The 14,391-nt window shown below is 61.5% G+C and overlaps 2 protein-coding genes and 1 long non-coding RNA gene across 9 annotated transcripts in view; 1 reads left to right on the top strand and 2 right to left on the bottom strand.

The window, feature by feature from the left end:
- Positions 1–4,528, bottom strand: part of CPNE2 (copine 2) — a 41,922-nt gene extending 37,394 nt beyond the window's left edge. Inside the window, exon 1 of one of the 4 annotated variants that reach the window (XM_051846795.2) lies at positions 4,351–4,528. The gene's annotated coding sequence lies outside the window, so the exon portion shown is untranslated. Of the gene's footprint in view, positions 1–3,649; positions 3,771–4,350 lie in introns of those variants that run through there. The other 3 variants (XM_051846794.2, XM_070061954.1, XM_051846797.2) reach the window with 3 other exon arrangements.
- Positions 4,529–4,717: 189 nt separating this feature from the next.
- Positions 4,718–6,999, top strand: LOC138846395 (uncharacterized). Its single transcript, XR_011383872.1, has 2 exons — positions 4,718–5,214; positions 6,725–6,999. It is a non-coding gene; the product is annotated as an uncharacterized lncRNA (long non-coding RNA).
- A 3,769-nt stretch (positions 7,000–10,768) lies between these two features.
- Positions 10,769–14,391, bottom strand: part of NLRC5 (NLR family CARD domain containing 5) — an 87,692-nt gene continuing 84,069 nt past the window's right edge. For all 4 annotated transcript variants that reach the window (XM_070061949.1, XM_008257322.4, XM_051846790.2 and 1 more), the window contains 3 exons: positions 13,223–13,306; positions 12,870–12,953; positions 10,769–12,109 (listed from right to left, as the gene is read on the bottom strand). In XM_070061949.1, coding sequence (XP_069918050.1) covers positions 12,022–12,109; positions 12,870–12,953; positions 13,223–13,306 — 256 coding nt within the window. In that variant the 3' untranslated portion in view covers positions 10,769–12,021. The remainder of the gene's footprint in view (positions 12,110–12,869; positions 12,954–13,222; positions 13,307–14,391) is intronic.

Below are 14,391 nucleotides of genomic sequence, written 5' to 3'. Positions count from 1 at the left end.
CTTCCTTGGGCAGGTCTTTTCAGCCAAGGGTGCCGCCACCTACTGTTCCGTTCCTGGTCCCAGCTCCCAGGAAGTCCTCCCTGAGGAGGTGCAACTCACAGCACTGACCGGATGGTCAGGCGATCACCCCATTTTACATCTGTAAAGAGAGCTGAGGCACTAAGAGACTACGGAACCTGTTAGAGGCTGAGCCGGACCTCCCCTAACAATACCCCCCGGGGCCCCAGAATGGGGACTTGTTAGGGAACGGGGCACTGCAAGTGTGATTAATACAGATGGAGTCACACAGCCCTTAGGGCGGGCCCTTCATCCAGCACGGCTGATGGTCCCAGGAGACCACCAGGAAGGCACAGAAGGAAGGTGGCAGGAGGCGGAGCCCGCAGTGAGGCAGCCCCAAGCCCTCCGGCAGCCGGAAGAAGCCAGGAAGGATCCTGCCCCAGGCCGCAGAAGGAGCACCGCCCTGCACACCTCTGAACTGTTTGCCGCCACCCACCTTGGGGCACTCAGCTGTGGTGCACGGCAAACCTGAGCTTGAAGCAGGCAGCTCCCAGCACCCACCGCGCTCTGAACCAGCACAGCACGCCCATCCCAGGTGGGCACTCCGGGCGGCTGTCTCTGAAAGGTTGCTGGGGCTGAGCGTGCTCTCTCCTGTGTGTTGGCGAGGAGACAGCCAGGCGTGCCTGCCAGGCCCGATGCCACCAGCTCCGGCCGAGACAGACAAGAGAGCCAAGGCGCAGGGACAAGGAGCTCCCGGAACACACCTGGCCCGACCTCAGAGCCTTTGCGTGTGCTCTCTCCTCTGCCCGGGGCACTCTGCCTTCAGAAATACCCAGTGAGTACCAGCTGGGCTCCAGGTGTGGCAGGGCTACCAGAAACCCACGCCCTGGTCCCCTGGGGCTTCTGGTCACTGAAGTGCTAGGCTTGGCTAGAGGCCTCCCTGCCCCACCCCCCCATTCAACCCCTGCATCCTCTTCAGGGCCTTGCCCCCCACCCCACGTCAGGGCTCGTCCTGTCTCTGTCACTTCCTGTCCTGCTCTGTCCCCTACTCTGTCCTAGACCAGGTCTGTGTGGATCGTGGGTGTGTCCCCAGCACACACACAGCCCTGGACCCAGAGGAACTGCTCAGGAGCATCTGTTGAGTGACTAAACGACTCCTTCCATCCCCCACCCCCGCCCCCAAGGCGGGGACCGAAGCCACCATGAGCAAGGAATTCCAGCTTTGGCCACGGCCCTCTGCGGTCTCTAAGCCCCGTCTTAAGGACTTCACGCAGAAAGCTGCAGGATGAGTGCCCGTCCCGAGCATGCCCATTTGTGAGATGAAGAAACGGAGCCCAGAGAGGTTAAGAGACTTGGCCCAGGTCTCTAGGGGAGTGGGTGATTCTCCCCGGCACATGCTAATCCCACCTTCTCGGGGACACACCCCTTTCCTGAGCGAGCGTCTCCTCTCACTGGCTGCAGCGTCCCCTGCCCAGCACTCAGCACAGGAGGCAGGGACGCCTGCAGGGACCGCAGAGGCCAGGCTCATCATTCTCCCAGGCTCCATCACCCAACATCACAGACTTCATTCAGCAGGAGGCTATGGTGAGGGCGGACACAGTCCTTGCACCAACACTAACTGAGCACCTACGATGTGCCAGACCCTGGTCCACGCACCGGGACAAAGCCGTGAACAAGGGAGAGACCATTCTTGCCCATTCCTGGAGCCGCTGCGTGGTGACTAGAGAGCGGCAAAGGCCCTGAGACAGACAAAGCAAGGGAAGGCAGTGGCGAGCAGGGATCCGGCCAATTAGTCCATCTGCGCCCCCGGGGACGGCCCCCGGCGCGGGTGGACAAGGGTGGTCTCTGCCACCCTGGGAGCAGGGTGGCACCTGCGACCCCGGGCAGGCACTGGACGGTGACAGGTGAGACTTGATGTGATGGTTCCTTCTCCAGCTCCTGCCACGGAAGACCACAGGGTGACCTGGCCTGCTGGCTCCAAGGGGGCGAGCACTGCATTACGCAGCCCCCCACTCTGTGCTGTCGGTAAGGCAGCCAGGGAGACCCCGATGCTGGGCGGGGCCTTCTCAGTAGGGGGCCTTGCCAGGCAATAGTGCTGCAGCCCAGACCAGAATGAGAAGGATCAGAGAGCGTTTTCTTGGTTTTCGTTTTCTCTTCACTCCTTACTGCCCTGCGGCTCCAGCCCAAGGCCCCTGCCCCTGGCACAGCCCAGAAGCCCCCACGTTTGGATTCCCAGGCTCCTCTCGCCAGGGAGGGAGGCGGGAGGAAGAGAAGGCTGGCCAGAGAGAGTCCCAGGAGGGACCCCGAGAGCACTTAGCCACACCAGGCTTCCTAATATTCCCCCGAACGGCGACAATGACACGCGACAGTGGGCTCCCAGTGCCAGCAGTGCTCTGCGCAGAAGCCGTGCCTTTGTCACTCACCTCACAACTCCCTTTAAAGAAACACACAACTGCGGGAAAGGTCTCCAGCCAGAGCACCGGCCCAGTGCACAGCTCTAGAGACTGAGGCTTCCCGGCCACCGCCTTCACACGGCGCCCTGAGCTTTGAGGGGTCCCCGGAAGCACCACCATACCCCATTCTTGCTTCTCACAAAGTGCACCTGCCTCTGCAGAACACCCACCCCCTCCCCAGTGCCCTGGTCCCAGCAGCTAAAATCCCCGGCCCCTGTGGGGAGCGAAGGCCTGCAAACAGGAAGTGGTGGAGGCAGAGAGCCCTGTCCACTTCCTTAGCCCCGGGTCCTTTCCATGGAGAAGGCTGTTAGAATGACCTGTCCTGCCCCAGCCAGTGTGTCCCCTGCCTGGGGGTACTTCCGGAGCCCCCTGCCAACAGAACTGCCATGAAACCTCTCCCCTACGTCTGGATGCAGGCTCCAGGCAGGCAGGGCGTGGTGACCGGCTCGTCTTACAGAGGGTGACCAGGAGGCCCAGACGGGAAGAGGGTCTGAGCCAAGACCCCGCTGCTGGTCAGAAGTCGGTGTTCCTAGCAACGGCTGCAGCTTTCAGAGGTCACACCTGGGGGCTACCTGTACCCCGAACTGCAGTGTCCTCGACCCTAATGGGAGCTGGGGCTGGACGGCCCAGCCAGAGCAGAGGACACGGACTGGGGGCAGGGAGGCACCCTGGGACCCCACCGGCTCCCCTGTGGACAGTGAACAGCTGCCACAGGATCTGGTGGCCCCTTCCCCCGCGGGTGCCAGCCATGATCGCGGGGTCACCCGACCTCCAGGCTCCCACGGAGCCCACGCTGCCTTTTCTGTGGCCCAAGGGGGAGAGAGCTGGATTCTTGGAGTGCTTCTCCCCTGACGCAGCAGCCCCCGCGCAGTCTGCAGGGCTGAAAGGAGGGGAGAGGGGAGACCTTGATGCTGGCCTGGGGGGGGTTCTCAGGAGGAGACCCTGCCTGGCAAGATGCCAACAGCCACTGACGCTGTGGATGCCCAAGAAGCCCACAGCCCTTGGCCATGGCTCACACCCCCAGATGAGCCAACACCAGTGCTGGCAAAATAACTGGCCCCGCGGGGAGTTCTCAAGAGCCCCGGCCCTTTGCCGAACCCCAAATACACTCGGGGCACGGGAGTCAGACGGTAAGAGGAACCTCTAACTGCTGCCCGTGACCTTGGGCAAATCACAGTCCCCCTGGCGTGGTCCCTTACCCAAAAGGAGAGCTTGCCGACTGCGGGGGGCGGGGAGGAGGGAGGAGGGTCGGGAGACCCTTCTGTCTCGGGGAAGGAACCCTCGTAGCCGTCGTCGTCGCCGCCGCCGTCGCCGAGGGGACTGGAAGAAAAGGCCTCGTTCCCTCCCCCTCACCTCACACAGGTGCCAAGACAGCTTTTGCGCAAAAACTAGTTTGCAAACACGCTCCGACTTCTGGGAAGCCGCCCAGTTCCACGCCCCCCTCGGGTTCCCCTTCCCGGGCTGGGAACCCGACCTCCGGCTCTTCCGCGGGGCACGGGCTGGGGCGGGGAGGCGGCTGGGGCTCGGGGCTCGGGGCTCGGGACGCGGAAGGGGCGCGCTGCCAGCCCTCCCGAGCTTCGCGACCGAGGCCGGAGGCTCCTCGAAGAGCCTAGGTTCGGACCCCGGAGGGCGCACCCCGTTCCGGCACCCGGTCGGTCCGCCCTCCCCCCGCCCCGCAGTCCGGGCGGAGGCGGAGCGCCCCCGGGTGGCCGGGGCGGAGCTGAGTCACTCAAATGCCAGAGTCTGGGTGGGCGCGGGTGGCCGGACGCAGGGCGCCGCGGCCCCCCAGGCGGGGCCCAGCCTCTCCTGGACCCGCCAAGGGCGCCGCAAGCCGGGCCCCCGGGCTGAACTAGAGCCCTCGGGCCCCGCCCTCCCCTTGGCCGCTCGGGCCCCCACTCACCGTGTGTCCCGCGGGCGCCGCCGCCCTCACCACGCGGCTGCCGCTGCGCGCGCTCCGAGCCGCCGGGGCATCCCCGGGAGCTCCCTTGCTCGGCCGGGCCCGCGGGCGCGGGACGGGCTCAGGGCCCTGCCCGCGCGGCCATGCCGGCTCGCGTGCGCTCGCAGTCGCTCGGGGTCCGGGGCTCCTCCCGGGCCGGGCGGGCTGGCGGCGGCGGCGGCGGCTCGGGCTCCTCCCTCCGGTCGAGGGGGGGTTGCGGGGCGGGAAGCGGGGAGGCGAGGCGGGCGCTTCCTGAAGGGGCGAGCGCTCTCCCACGAGCGCAGCGGGGGCGCTGTCCCGCCCGGAGCCCAAGGTTCGAGGCCCGAATCGCAGCGCCCGCACGGTGCAGGCTGGGAGTCCGCGGATCGGGACGCCGGGGGTTCGCGCCCTCCCCAGGCCTGCTTCGCCGTGGCGCCTGCCGCCTCCAGTGCCCAGCGCTTTGCTCTCGGGGCTGCACGCGGGAACCGAGGGATGGGCTCAGCCCTGGCCTACGTGGGGTGGGGGGCAGGGCTCCGGATGCCGGCTGGACCCCAGACGCGGGTGGGCGCCCCTCTGCGCCCTCGGGGGACGCGCCGCGGGGCTTGGCCCTGGGCGGTCTTGGGCAGCGCTAGGACCGCGGTGTGTTTGGTCGTTGTTTCTATAGCAAAAGAGCTCACATTTTCTCGCCGCCGGAGACAGGGACGATGACATGATTCTGTGACACGGACGAGCGGACCACAACGGACAGGAACGGGGCCCGGGGCTGGACCACAACGGACAGGAACGGGGCCCGGGGCTGATCGGCGTCTGGGAGCGTCTGGAGCCTCCCTTGGCTCCCCTAGAAGAGGCGTAAGCTCCGGGCGCCCTCGGGCGGGTTCACCACCGGGCGGGCGGCAGACAGCCGAGGGGTGCGGTGCGGCTCACCGGGAGGCCCTCCAGACGGGGAGCCCGTGGGCCGCAGAGGGTTAACGTCTAGCGCTTGTTTGGGTCGTGGGTTTTCCATTCCGGGCAGGTGAGGGTTAAAGTGGGAGCCTCGCCGCATGGGTGAGTCACTGGCACTCTGCAGCCTCGGAGGGGCGGCCACCGAGCACCCCCAGGGCTGCGAGCTGCGATCCCCAGCCTGCCTCTCCTCCATCCAGCCTGCCTTTATGCACGCTCCCCTCTTCCTTCCTCTGAAAGTGTCAGAGCCCTCTGCCCCCCTCCGGAGAAAACCAGCCGAGAACCAGCTCCAGGCTCATTTCCTCCAGGCAGCCTTCCCGGATTTCTTTGCCCTCAAAATCCCTTTCTTCCAACAGGAGAGCCAGTCGCAGGGGTGGACAGTGCTCAGGAGGCTTACGGGAGGCCAGTCTAGGGTCCTGGATAAAAAGTGCAGAAGTTGGAGGTGGGGTGGGACAGAAGACCCAGCTCAGCCCTGGGGCTCAGCCAGGCTTCCTCTAAGAGGCCAGCTGAATGGGCAAGTTGGGCGTGGTGAGGGGAGGGGAATCCTGGATCTCTGGCCAAGGACACAGACGGCAAGGCCGGTCACAGCAGTGCCACTCCTAGGTGTGTCCCCAGGAGGACCCACATGAAGACCTGTGATATGCAGATGTTCACGGGGTGGGATTCCTGGGAGCCCAGGAGTAGGAACAAGGCCATGTCTTTCAGGTTATGAAGTGACAGTTAGGGGTGTGGTATTGGGCCACGGTGCCCCCCGCAGTGCAGGTGAACTGTGCGTGCGGGAGGCTGAGTCAAAGCAGACGGTCCCACACGTGTCATGTGACCACTGGACGGAAGGTCTGGAACTGTCAAGTCCATGGATGGAGAACGCACGTTCGGGGCTGCCTACAAAGGGAGAGGGGTGCTTTGCTAGGGTGACAGGGTTTCTTTGGGGCAGACGGATAAAAATGCTCTCAAGGTGTGTGTAGTGGAGGTTAAAATGCCACCCAGGACACCCTCGGCCCATGCCGGAGTGCCTGCTGGTGCGCACCCTAGGAGGCTGCGGGCGAGGGCTCAGGTGACTGGGTCCCTGCCACCCAAGTGGGAGATCCGGGTTGAGTTCCTGGCTCCAGGCTTCAGCCCTCGCCCAATACCCCCCAGCTGTTGTAGGCTTTGGGCAGTGAGACTGTGGATGGAAGTCATCTCTCTCTCTCTCTCTCTCTCTCTCTCTCTCTCAGTAATATAAATGAGTAAGTAATTGTTTAAGATTTTCTCAGGTTAGGGTACGGTGATGTGCAACTGTAGATGCACTGAAAAAAAAAACTTCAACACTGAGAAGGGGTGAATCTCATGGTCCATGAATTATGTCTCAATAACGGGACGTTTAAAAAAGGTCGGAGGGCGGGCATCCGGCTCCTGCTGATGTGCCTGTGTCCCCTAACAGTGCAGGGTGCAAGGCCCGACTCCAGTCCAGTTCCGGCTTCCTGCGGATGCGCGCCCTGCAAGGCGGCACGGATGGCTCAAGTCCTTGGGTCTCTGTCACCACTCAGGGAGACGCTGGAGGACTGCCAGGCTGCCAGCTTCGGCCTCCTGCGCCCCCTGCTGGCTGTTGTGGGCATTTGAGGAGTGAACGGAGGGTGGGATCTCTCTCCCTCTCCACCCCCACCCCACTCTCAAACTCGCAAGTAAATTAATAAATTCACTTAAAAAAAAAAAAAAGGAAAGGCCAGGGTGCAGGAGCTGTCAGGGGTCAGCGGATGAAGATAAATCGTGCATTGGTTCTGGACACTCGCCTCCATGCACACGCTACACAGACCAGCAAAGACCTGCGTGTGCAGTGGGAAGGCCGGCTCCCCTACATAGACCCATAGGGAAGTGTGCATGTGTGCCAGCGCCTGTCACCTGGGGGCTGCTTTTCAGAGCCCAGGCCGCTTGGACAAACGGATCCGAGTAACGTGGGATTGCAGTATGCCGGTCGGTGTGAAGGGAGGAGCGCCACCTGCTGGCCAGCACCTGGCCGGGGGGGGGGCCTCTGCTGGGCCTGAGAAGGGAGGGCGAGGGCGACCCGGTACCCGTGCTGCGTCGCAGTGGCGGGGGTCACCGGGTCCGGCCAGGGCAGCCCTCGCCCAGGCCTTCTCCTGCAGCGGTGGTCACATGGCGACTGGGGCTGGAACTATCTAGAAGGCTTTCTCCTGCCTGTGAGTGGTCTTCAGAAAGGTCACAGAAATGTGTTCTATGCAGGAGCTATGCGTGGATTGCAACGCAGACTTACCTTTCAACTCCGTCTTCCAAGAGTGTTTGGGAGCGCCTTTGTGTGTCTGAAAGTTGATCCTGGGGGGGTCACTGGGAATGCAGCTGCAAGTTTAGCGGGCGTCTGTCCCTGTGACCATCCCACGTGGCCCTGGGCTCCGAGACTGAGCTCCCCGGGGCCAGCGTTGTGCACGGCGTACCTGCATCCCATATCACAGTGGGAGAGGGAGGAGGACCAGCTCCAGGGCCTCAACCAAAGCAGCCCCCTTAGAATCCCACCTGAGAGCTCTGCCCAATGTGTGCAGGGCGTGTGTCCTCAGGCCTGACCGTGGCTGGGCAGGATGGGGCTGAGGGCAGTGCTCCCATCTTTCCAGGAAGCCCTGACTCCCAGAGCAACACAGGACCCCTTCCTTTTGCTCCCGGATTGGAACCTGAGCCCCACTAAACACTTACTGTGTTCCCTTGGGGCCATCTGTTGCCCTCTCTGGGCCTCGTTTGTCTCCGCTGTGAAACGGGAGATTGTAGAGGAGTGCAGGGGACAGAGGGGCGGGTTCTGTCCCCAGGGAAGCCCTACAGCTGCAGGAGGCAGGTCCTGCCCTTCTCTCCTCTTGCTCTGCGCCTCACTAGGCAGGAAGGAAAGAGTCATTCGGCTCCAGGTTCAATTCCTGGCGCTGCCAATTGCTGAGCCTGCACCCATGAGAAGGTTAGAAGATGTGCCAGTGCTGCTGTCCAAGAAACAGCGCGCCCTAGACTGCTGCGTCTCCCCCGGGCTGCCCAGGACCATCGGCCACGGAGCTTTCTAAACAATCTTAAAAAGAAAGACTCTTATTTATTTGAAAGGCAGAGTGAGAGAGAGAGGAGGTCTTTCAACCACTAGTTCACACCCCAAATGGCTACACCAACCAGGGCTGGGTCAGGACAAAGCCGGGAGCCAGGAGCTCCATCTGGGTCTCCTACATGTTTGCAGGGGCCAAAGCACTTGGGCCATCCTCTGCTGATTTCCCAGGCACATTAGCAGGGAGCTGGACTGGAAGAGGAGCAGCCAGGACTTGAATCGGCGCCCATATGGGAGGCCGGCGCTGCAGGTGGAGGCTTAACCTATCTTGCCAAACGCCGGCCTCCGAGTTTGTCACTGTGAGCTTACAGGGTGTGAAGTGCTGGCCTGCACAGCGGATCCCAGATGGCAGGCTGGGGGTGGGAGATGCTGCAGGCACTGTGCAGGTGGAAAGACCCCCATCGGATTCTGCTATACCCTCCGAAAGTTGCAGACCACAGGAGGCCAGCCAGCAACAAAGTAGCGAGATGCGCTTATCCTAGCCTTGCAGAGGAACCCGGGTCCTTGCCAGCCAGACCATCTTATAGCAGGAAGGCGCAGGCACAGCATCTGGGAGCACCCCTCACACTGCTGCTGGCCCAGAGCCCCACTGCCCTTCGCGCCTGTAGCTTGGCTGATTTTCACAGAGATATTTACATGGAGCCCGCTCTGGGGAGGAAGCGGGTGGGCAGACTGGGTGCTGTCAGAAAAAGACAAGAGTCCAGACCTCTGGCAGGCAGGTGGTAGAAACAAAGCTCCTTAATAAAAGGAACACGGAGATTTCCCGCCAGCATGACGGGCTCTGTGGTGCTGACAGGCCTGGGGTTTATTGCAGGGCAGCTGCTTAAAGTTTCTTGGAGCCTAAAGCTTGGGCAGAGACGAAGGGGCAAAGGAAGAGCAAAGCACAATGGAGGAGCCCCCAGCGCAAGAAACCCGCGGCCCTGAGCTCCACGCCCCTGCCCGCACTGTGCACCTCTCCAGGTCTGCTGCCTCAGGCTGGCCCCTCGAGTCTCCCCCTGCCTTGACCTCTGCAGCCAAGGCATCTCCAGGCTCCAAGGGACTCAGCCTCCAGCCTTGGCAAGGAGACGAGGTTAGGTGTGCAGGTGCACTGTGCATCACATCCCAGGAACGGGAGACAAAATTGTGGGTCCAAGGTTTCCATGGAGACTTCTTGGATCCTCCCCCTGCCTACTTCTTCCCCCCCATGACCAGGCTGATGAGCCTGGCTTGCTAAGGGTGCTCTGTTTAGCCAGAGGTCTTTCTCATCGGGCTTTGTGGGAGGCCGGGGACGTGGAGGAGGGAGGCAAAGGTCAGGCCGAGATGTCTGGGTGAGCCATCTGCAGGCTGGGACATCCCAAATTCCTAAGCCAGGTGGGCACAGCTGTTAGCATCTCCTCCCAACTTCCTTCCAGGTCAAGCGCAGGAAGTGGTTTCAGGCTTCATCAGTGGGAAAGCCTGCCCTCCCGTGGTGCTTCTTGGTAACTGCAGCTCTGGAGGGCGACTCCCCTGAGATCAATTTGCTCAACAGCCGTCACTCTGAACATCCTATATGATATTCATCCCTAAAAGAGGAAGGAAACCAGCACGCAAGCAGTACTTCTCTGCACACTTCGCTTCGCTCACCGTCCATGCACAGCCACAGATCCTGCCCGCAAGGACAGGGCGCAAGGGGTGTAGTCACATCCCATTCCATGCCTGTCTGACTTCCACCCCAGGAGTTGGCAGGCTAGTGCAAGGACCGGGCAGAAAGGGGGGGGGGGGGCACTGGGGAGAGGTGGGGACTGCGGCAAGCCGAGGGATGTGCAGCTCCAGCAGGGGCCCCGGGCGTGGGACTGCTGGCTGAGCACACAGAGACAGGATTCTTAGCTGAATGTTTCCACGTGTAGGGGCAGGCATCGTGTTCAGACATCCGTATCTGAACACTTGGGGTTCAGTCCCACCTCCGCTTCTTTTCCAGCTCCCTGCTAGTTCACCTGGGAAAGCAACAGGTGATGGCCCACTTGGGTCCCTGCCACTTACGCGGCAGACCTAGGCGGAGCTCCTGACTCCTGGCTTCGGCCTGACCCAACCCTGGTGGTTGCAGATATCTGGATGGAAGATCTCTCCCTCCCTCCCTCCGTCACCCTGCCTTTCAAATAAACCTCAATAATTTAAAGGAAGTTCCTACATTGAAAATGACAACTACTAGAGAAGAGTTTAAATATTGTGCAAGTTGGACAAAACTGTTCTAATGTCCCCAGCTTCTGTAGCCCCGGGGTGCCCCACACATGGCGCGGGTGGGGTATGTTCCCTCTGACCACCTGAGCATCTAGAGACAGGGTCTGAACTTGAACTTGAATGTTTCTAGACTGCCAGGCCAGGGCTGCCGCCAGACCCCAGGGCACTTCGGGTCGTGTAGGGAAGAGGGACACATCAGACGCAGGCTGGAGGCTGGAAGACCACACACATTCATTGTGCAGAACGGGCTTGCATGGTCGCAGGGCCTTTCTTGGCTCCACGTGGAAGTAACAAGAATTCTGTGCAACATGGGGAGCCCTGGGGCCTGCCCAGACTCCGCTGAGGTAGTGGCTGGACCCAGTCGCCTTGCTAATTCTTAGCCATGTCCCCTCCTGCACCCTTGGCTTTGTCCTTTCTCCAGGACAAATTTGGTCCTGCCCCTCCCATGGTCAGGTTCTACCTAGACCTGGGTCCAAAGTCCTTGGAATCCAGCATTGAAAGGGGGTCACCCAGTTCACAGATGGGATAACTGAGGCTTGAGGCAGGCGGGGACTTGGGCCCCTGGGCCAGTCAGTGCTCATTCTGTCCCTCCTGGCTTGGGAAGGAAGACTTTTCCCAGCTCGGTGGCTCCGGGGCCGCAGTCTGTAGACACAGATTTGATATAAATACAGTAATAAGGGAAGTGCTGTGGTGTAGTGGGTAAAGCCGCCGCCTGCAGTGCTGGCATCCCATATGGGCACCGGTTCGAGTCTTGGCAGCTCCACTTCTGATCCAGCTCTCTGCTGTGGCCTGGGAAAGCAGTAGAAGATGGCCCAAGTCCTTGGACCCCGGCACCCATGTGGGAGACCCAGAAGAAGCTCCTGGCTCCTGGCTTCGGATTGGCGCATCTCCGGCCGTTGCGGCAATCTGGGGAGTGAACCAGCGGATGAAAGACCTCTCTTTCTCTTTGTCTCTGCCTCTCTGTAACTCTTTCAAGTAAACAAAGATCTTTACAAAAATTAAAAAATACAAATACAGTAATAAATTAGATCTTGGGCCCGGCAGAGGTTGTCCAGCCAGCCAGGGATGTGACGTGGGCATTTGCCACGTGTTGCGTGTGGACCACCAATTATGTGTCCTGCCACCGGGCCACAGAGTGTGTGTGTCACGCCACAGGTTCCAGTGGTACCAGTGTTGGGTCACGCTCTGCCACGTCTGACCCCCCGCACCACGGGTTCCATCAGGACACCCTCACTGTGCCACATGCCCATCCGGCCCCACCGCTCAAGCAATGCTAGGACTCCCTGGGCTGCACTGAGCTGCCAGTGCCCCCAAGCGTCCACGCTGAAGACCAGAGCAGGACAAGCACGCCCCACCCTGGGGTGGGGGCAGGTGCAGTGTTCTGACTGGGGAGGGCGGAAAAGGTAGCATCTCGTGGCTGGAGTCGGAGGATTTGAGCTGCGCGTCCAGGGGGTCAGGGGTCAGCTGCCGAAGAACGCGAAGTCCAGCCTGGGTTCCTGGCTCTGGAGATGCTGGGCCGCATCAGCCGGGATGGGGTTGTTCCAAAGGCTGTGGGGCACAGACAGGTGGCGCTGGGAGCTGCTCCCTACCCGCCTGTCTCTGTCCCCCACCCCACAGTGCCCGGATTGGGAGACTGAGGCCCAGAAGGGAAGAGCTGTGCCCAGTTACCTAGCAGAGGCAGGTGTGGGAGTGGCGTGGCTGCCCTGGGGAGAAGCTGCCTGCCCCCTACCCCCTGGCTCCTCCCACTCCCTGAGCGCCAATGATCCCCGCTAGGACCACCCCCACATTTATGCAAATAAGGGAAAGGCTCCCCTTCTGCAAGGCCCCACACTTCCCTGTCACTGTTTATGGTTTTGGTAGAACAAGATGCACCTGCCTGCCGTCTCCAGCAAACCGAACGCGTCTGCCATGGGAACGGCATCCTTTGAGCACAATGCCCTGGTACAGTGCACAGCCTCTACAACTGGACACCCTGGCTCCGACTATAGCTCCTGTTGAAAGGGCTTGCTCTGCGCGAGGCTCTGGGCTCGGTGCTTGATCAGCTCATTTAGTCCTCACAACTGAGCTGGGGACTCCCGCTATCCCCACTTTACAGAGAGGAAGTCGAGGTTCAGAGAGGGGGAGTTATTGATGAAAAATGCACGCCCCGAGACATGGCGGAGCCAGGGTCTGACCCAGACCCGAGTGCGGCCGAACCCCGGGTGCAGCAGCGCCCGTCTCTCCTGTGATCGTTCCCAGCCCAGGCCTCAGGTTTAGAGGGGTGGGGTAACCTCCCCCCCCCCGCCCCTGCCCCGCAAGCCATTGTTACCGGATGACTTGGATGCCAGATCCCTGGGCCAGCCCTTCGGCCAGAAGCCGTGCTCCCCGAGCTGTGATCCGGTTCTTCTCCAGGCTTCCCAGGGGCCAGCGGAGGAAGCGGAAACACAAGGGCATCAGACGGGGTGGGAGGGCTTCCCCAGGTGCCTTTCCGTGGCCACGATGGCAGGACAAAGCCTCCCACGCCAGCCACCTGCCGGCCACAGCCAGAGGAAGCTTGGGCAGATCGTCATGGGGCACAGCTCCAGGGGGGCTTTCTGGGAGCCAGGGGCAGACCCGACCCCCGCCCCCCTCCCCGCCTTCTTCCCAGGACCCCCGCCCTCCCCGGGGTGCGCCACTCCATACTCTACTCTCTTCAGCTGGCGCATCTGAGGCAGCACCTGGGCCAGCTCCGCGGCTGCCTCGTCCCCCAGGAGATTCCAGGAGAGCCTGTGGGGGGGGCGGGGTCAGCGGGGGGCTGAGGGCAGGGAGGGCGTCACGAGAGAGGCTCCTGGACCTTCCCTGGAGGACCCCCGGGCACAGGTGCCTCCTGTAGCCCCTGGGTTCAGGGCCTGCTGTCCTGAGACTCGCAGGCGGGCTGTGTGGTTCAGGACACGTGGTCCCTGGGCACAGCATCAGGATCCAAACTCCTCCCACACACGGGTCTCCGTGGAGAGTTTGGCCACCTCCTGTATTATTATGTATACTGTGTCTTTAAGTTGGCCCTCCTTTTTTTTTTTTTTTTTTTTTCTAAACTTTAAGGAGTTAATCTAGGGAGGAGGCATTTGGCCTAGTGGTTAAGACACCCATGTCCCACCCTGGAGAGCTTGGGTTCAATTTCCAGCTCCTAACTCCAGCTTCCTTCCAGTGCAGACCCTGGGGGGCAGTGGTGATGGCTCAAGTGACTGGGCTCCGGCCACCCACGTGGGACACCTGGATTGAGTTCCCAGCACCTGGCTCCGGCCCAGCCCAACTCCAGCCACACCGCAGGCATTTGTGAGCGAACCAGCAGGCAGGAACTCTCTTCCTCTCAAATAAAAGAAAAGTAATTTTTAAAAGTATTAAAATTAATCTTTTTCCAAGCTTTATTTCTATTTGGAAGGCAGAGTGACAGAGAGGTCTTCCCTCCACTGGTTCACTCCCCAAATGCCCGCAATAGCCAGGGATGGGCCAGGCCAAAGCCAGGAGCCTCCAACTCCATCTGGGTGGCAAGAAACCCAGGTCCCTGGGCAATCGCCTGCTGCCTCCTAGGGCAAACCTTTGCAGGAAGCAAGACTGGAAGCGGAGTGGAGACTTGAACCCAGGCACTCTGGGGTTAACCACTGTGCCACCAACTTCACCCCAGGAAATTTATCTGAAAGGCAGGGTTAAGGCCCCACCGTGGAGGCGGACACCAGGGTCATTACGCAAACCATGGCAGTGACTTCCAGCTGGGCCCTGCGGGGCGCAGTCCACCCAGGTCAGGTGTTAACAATGAGCTGGCGCTGACCTGAGACTCCCTTCAGTGCTAACGAGAAGGGTGGAGACCTTCAGGA

This window comes from Oryctolagus cuniculus, chromosome 18, assembly GCF_964237555.1.
Source record: "Oryctolagus cuniculus chromosome 18, mOryCun1.1, whole genome shotgun sequence".
Lineage (NCBI taxonomy): Eukaryota > Metazoa > Chordata > Mammalia > Lagomorpha > Leporidae > Oryctolagus > Oryctolagus cuniculus.
Note: the sequence above shows the minus strand (reverse complement) of the source record. Positions and strands in the feature narration are given on the sequence as shown.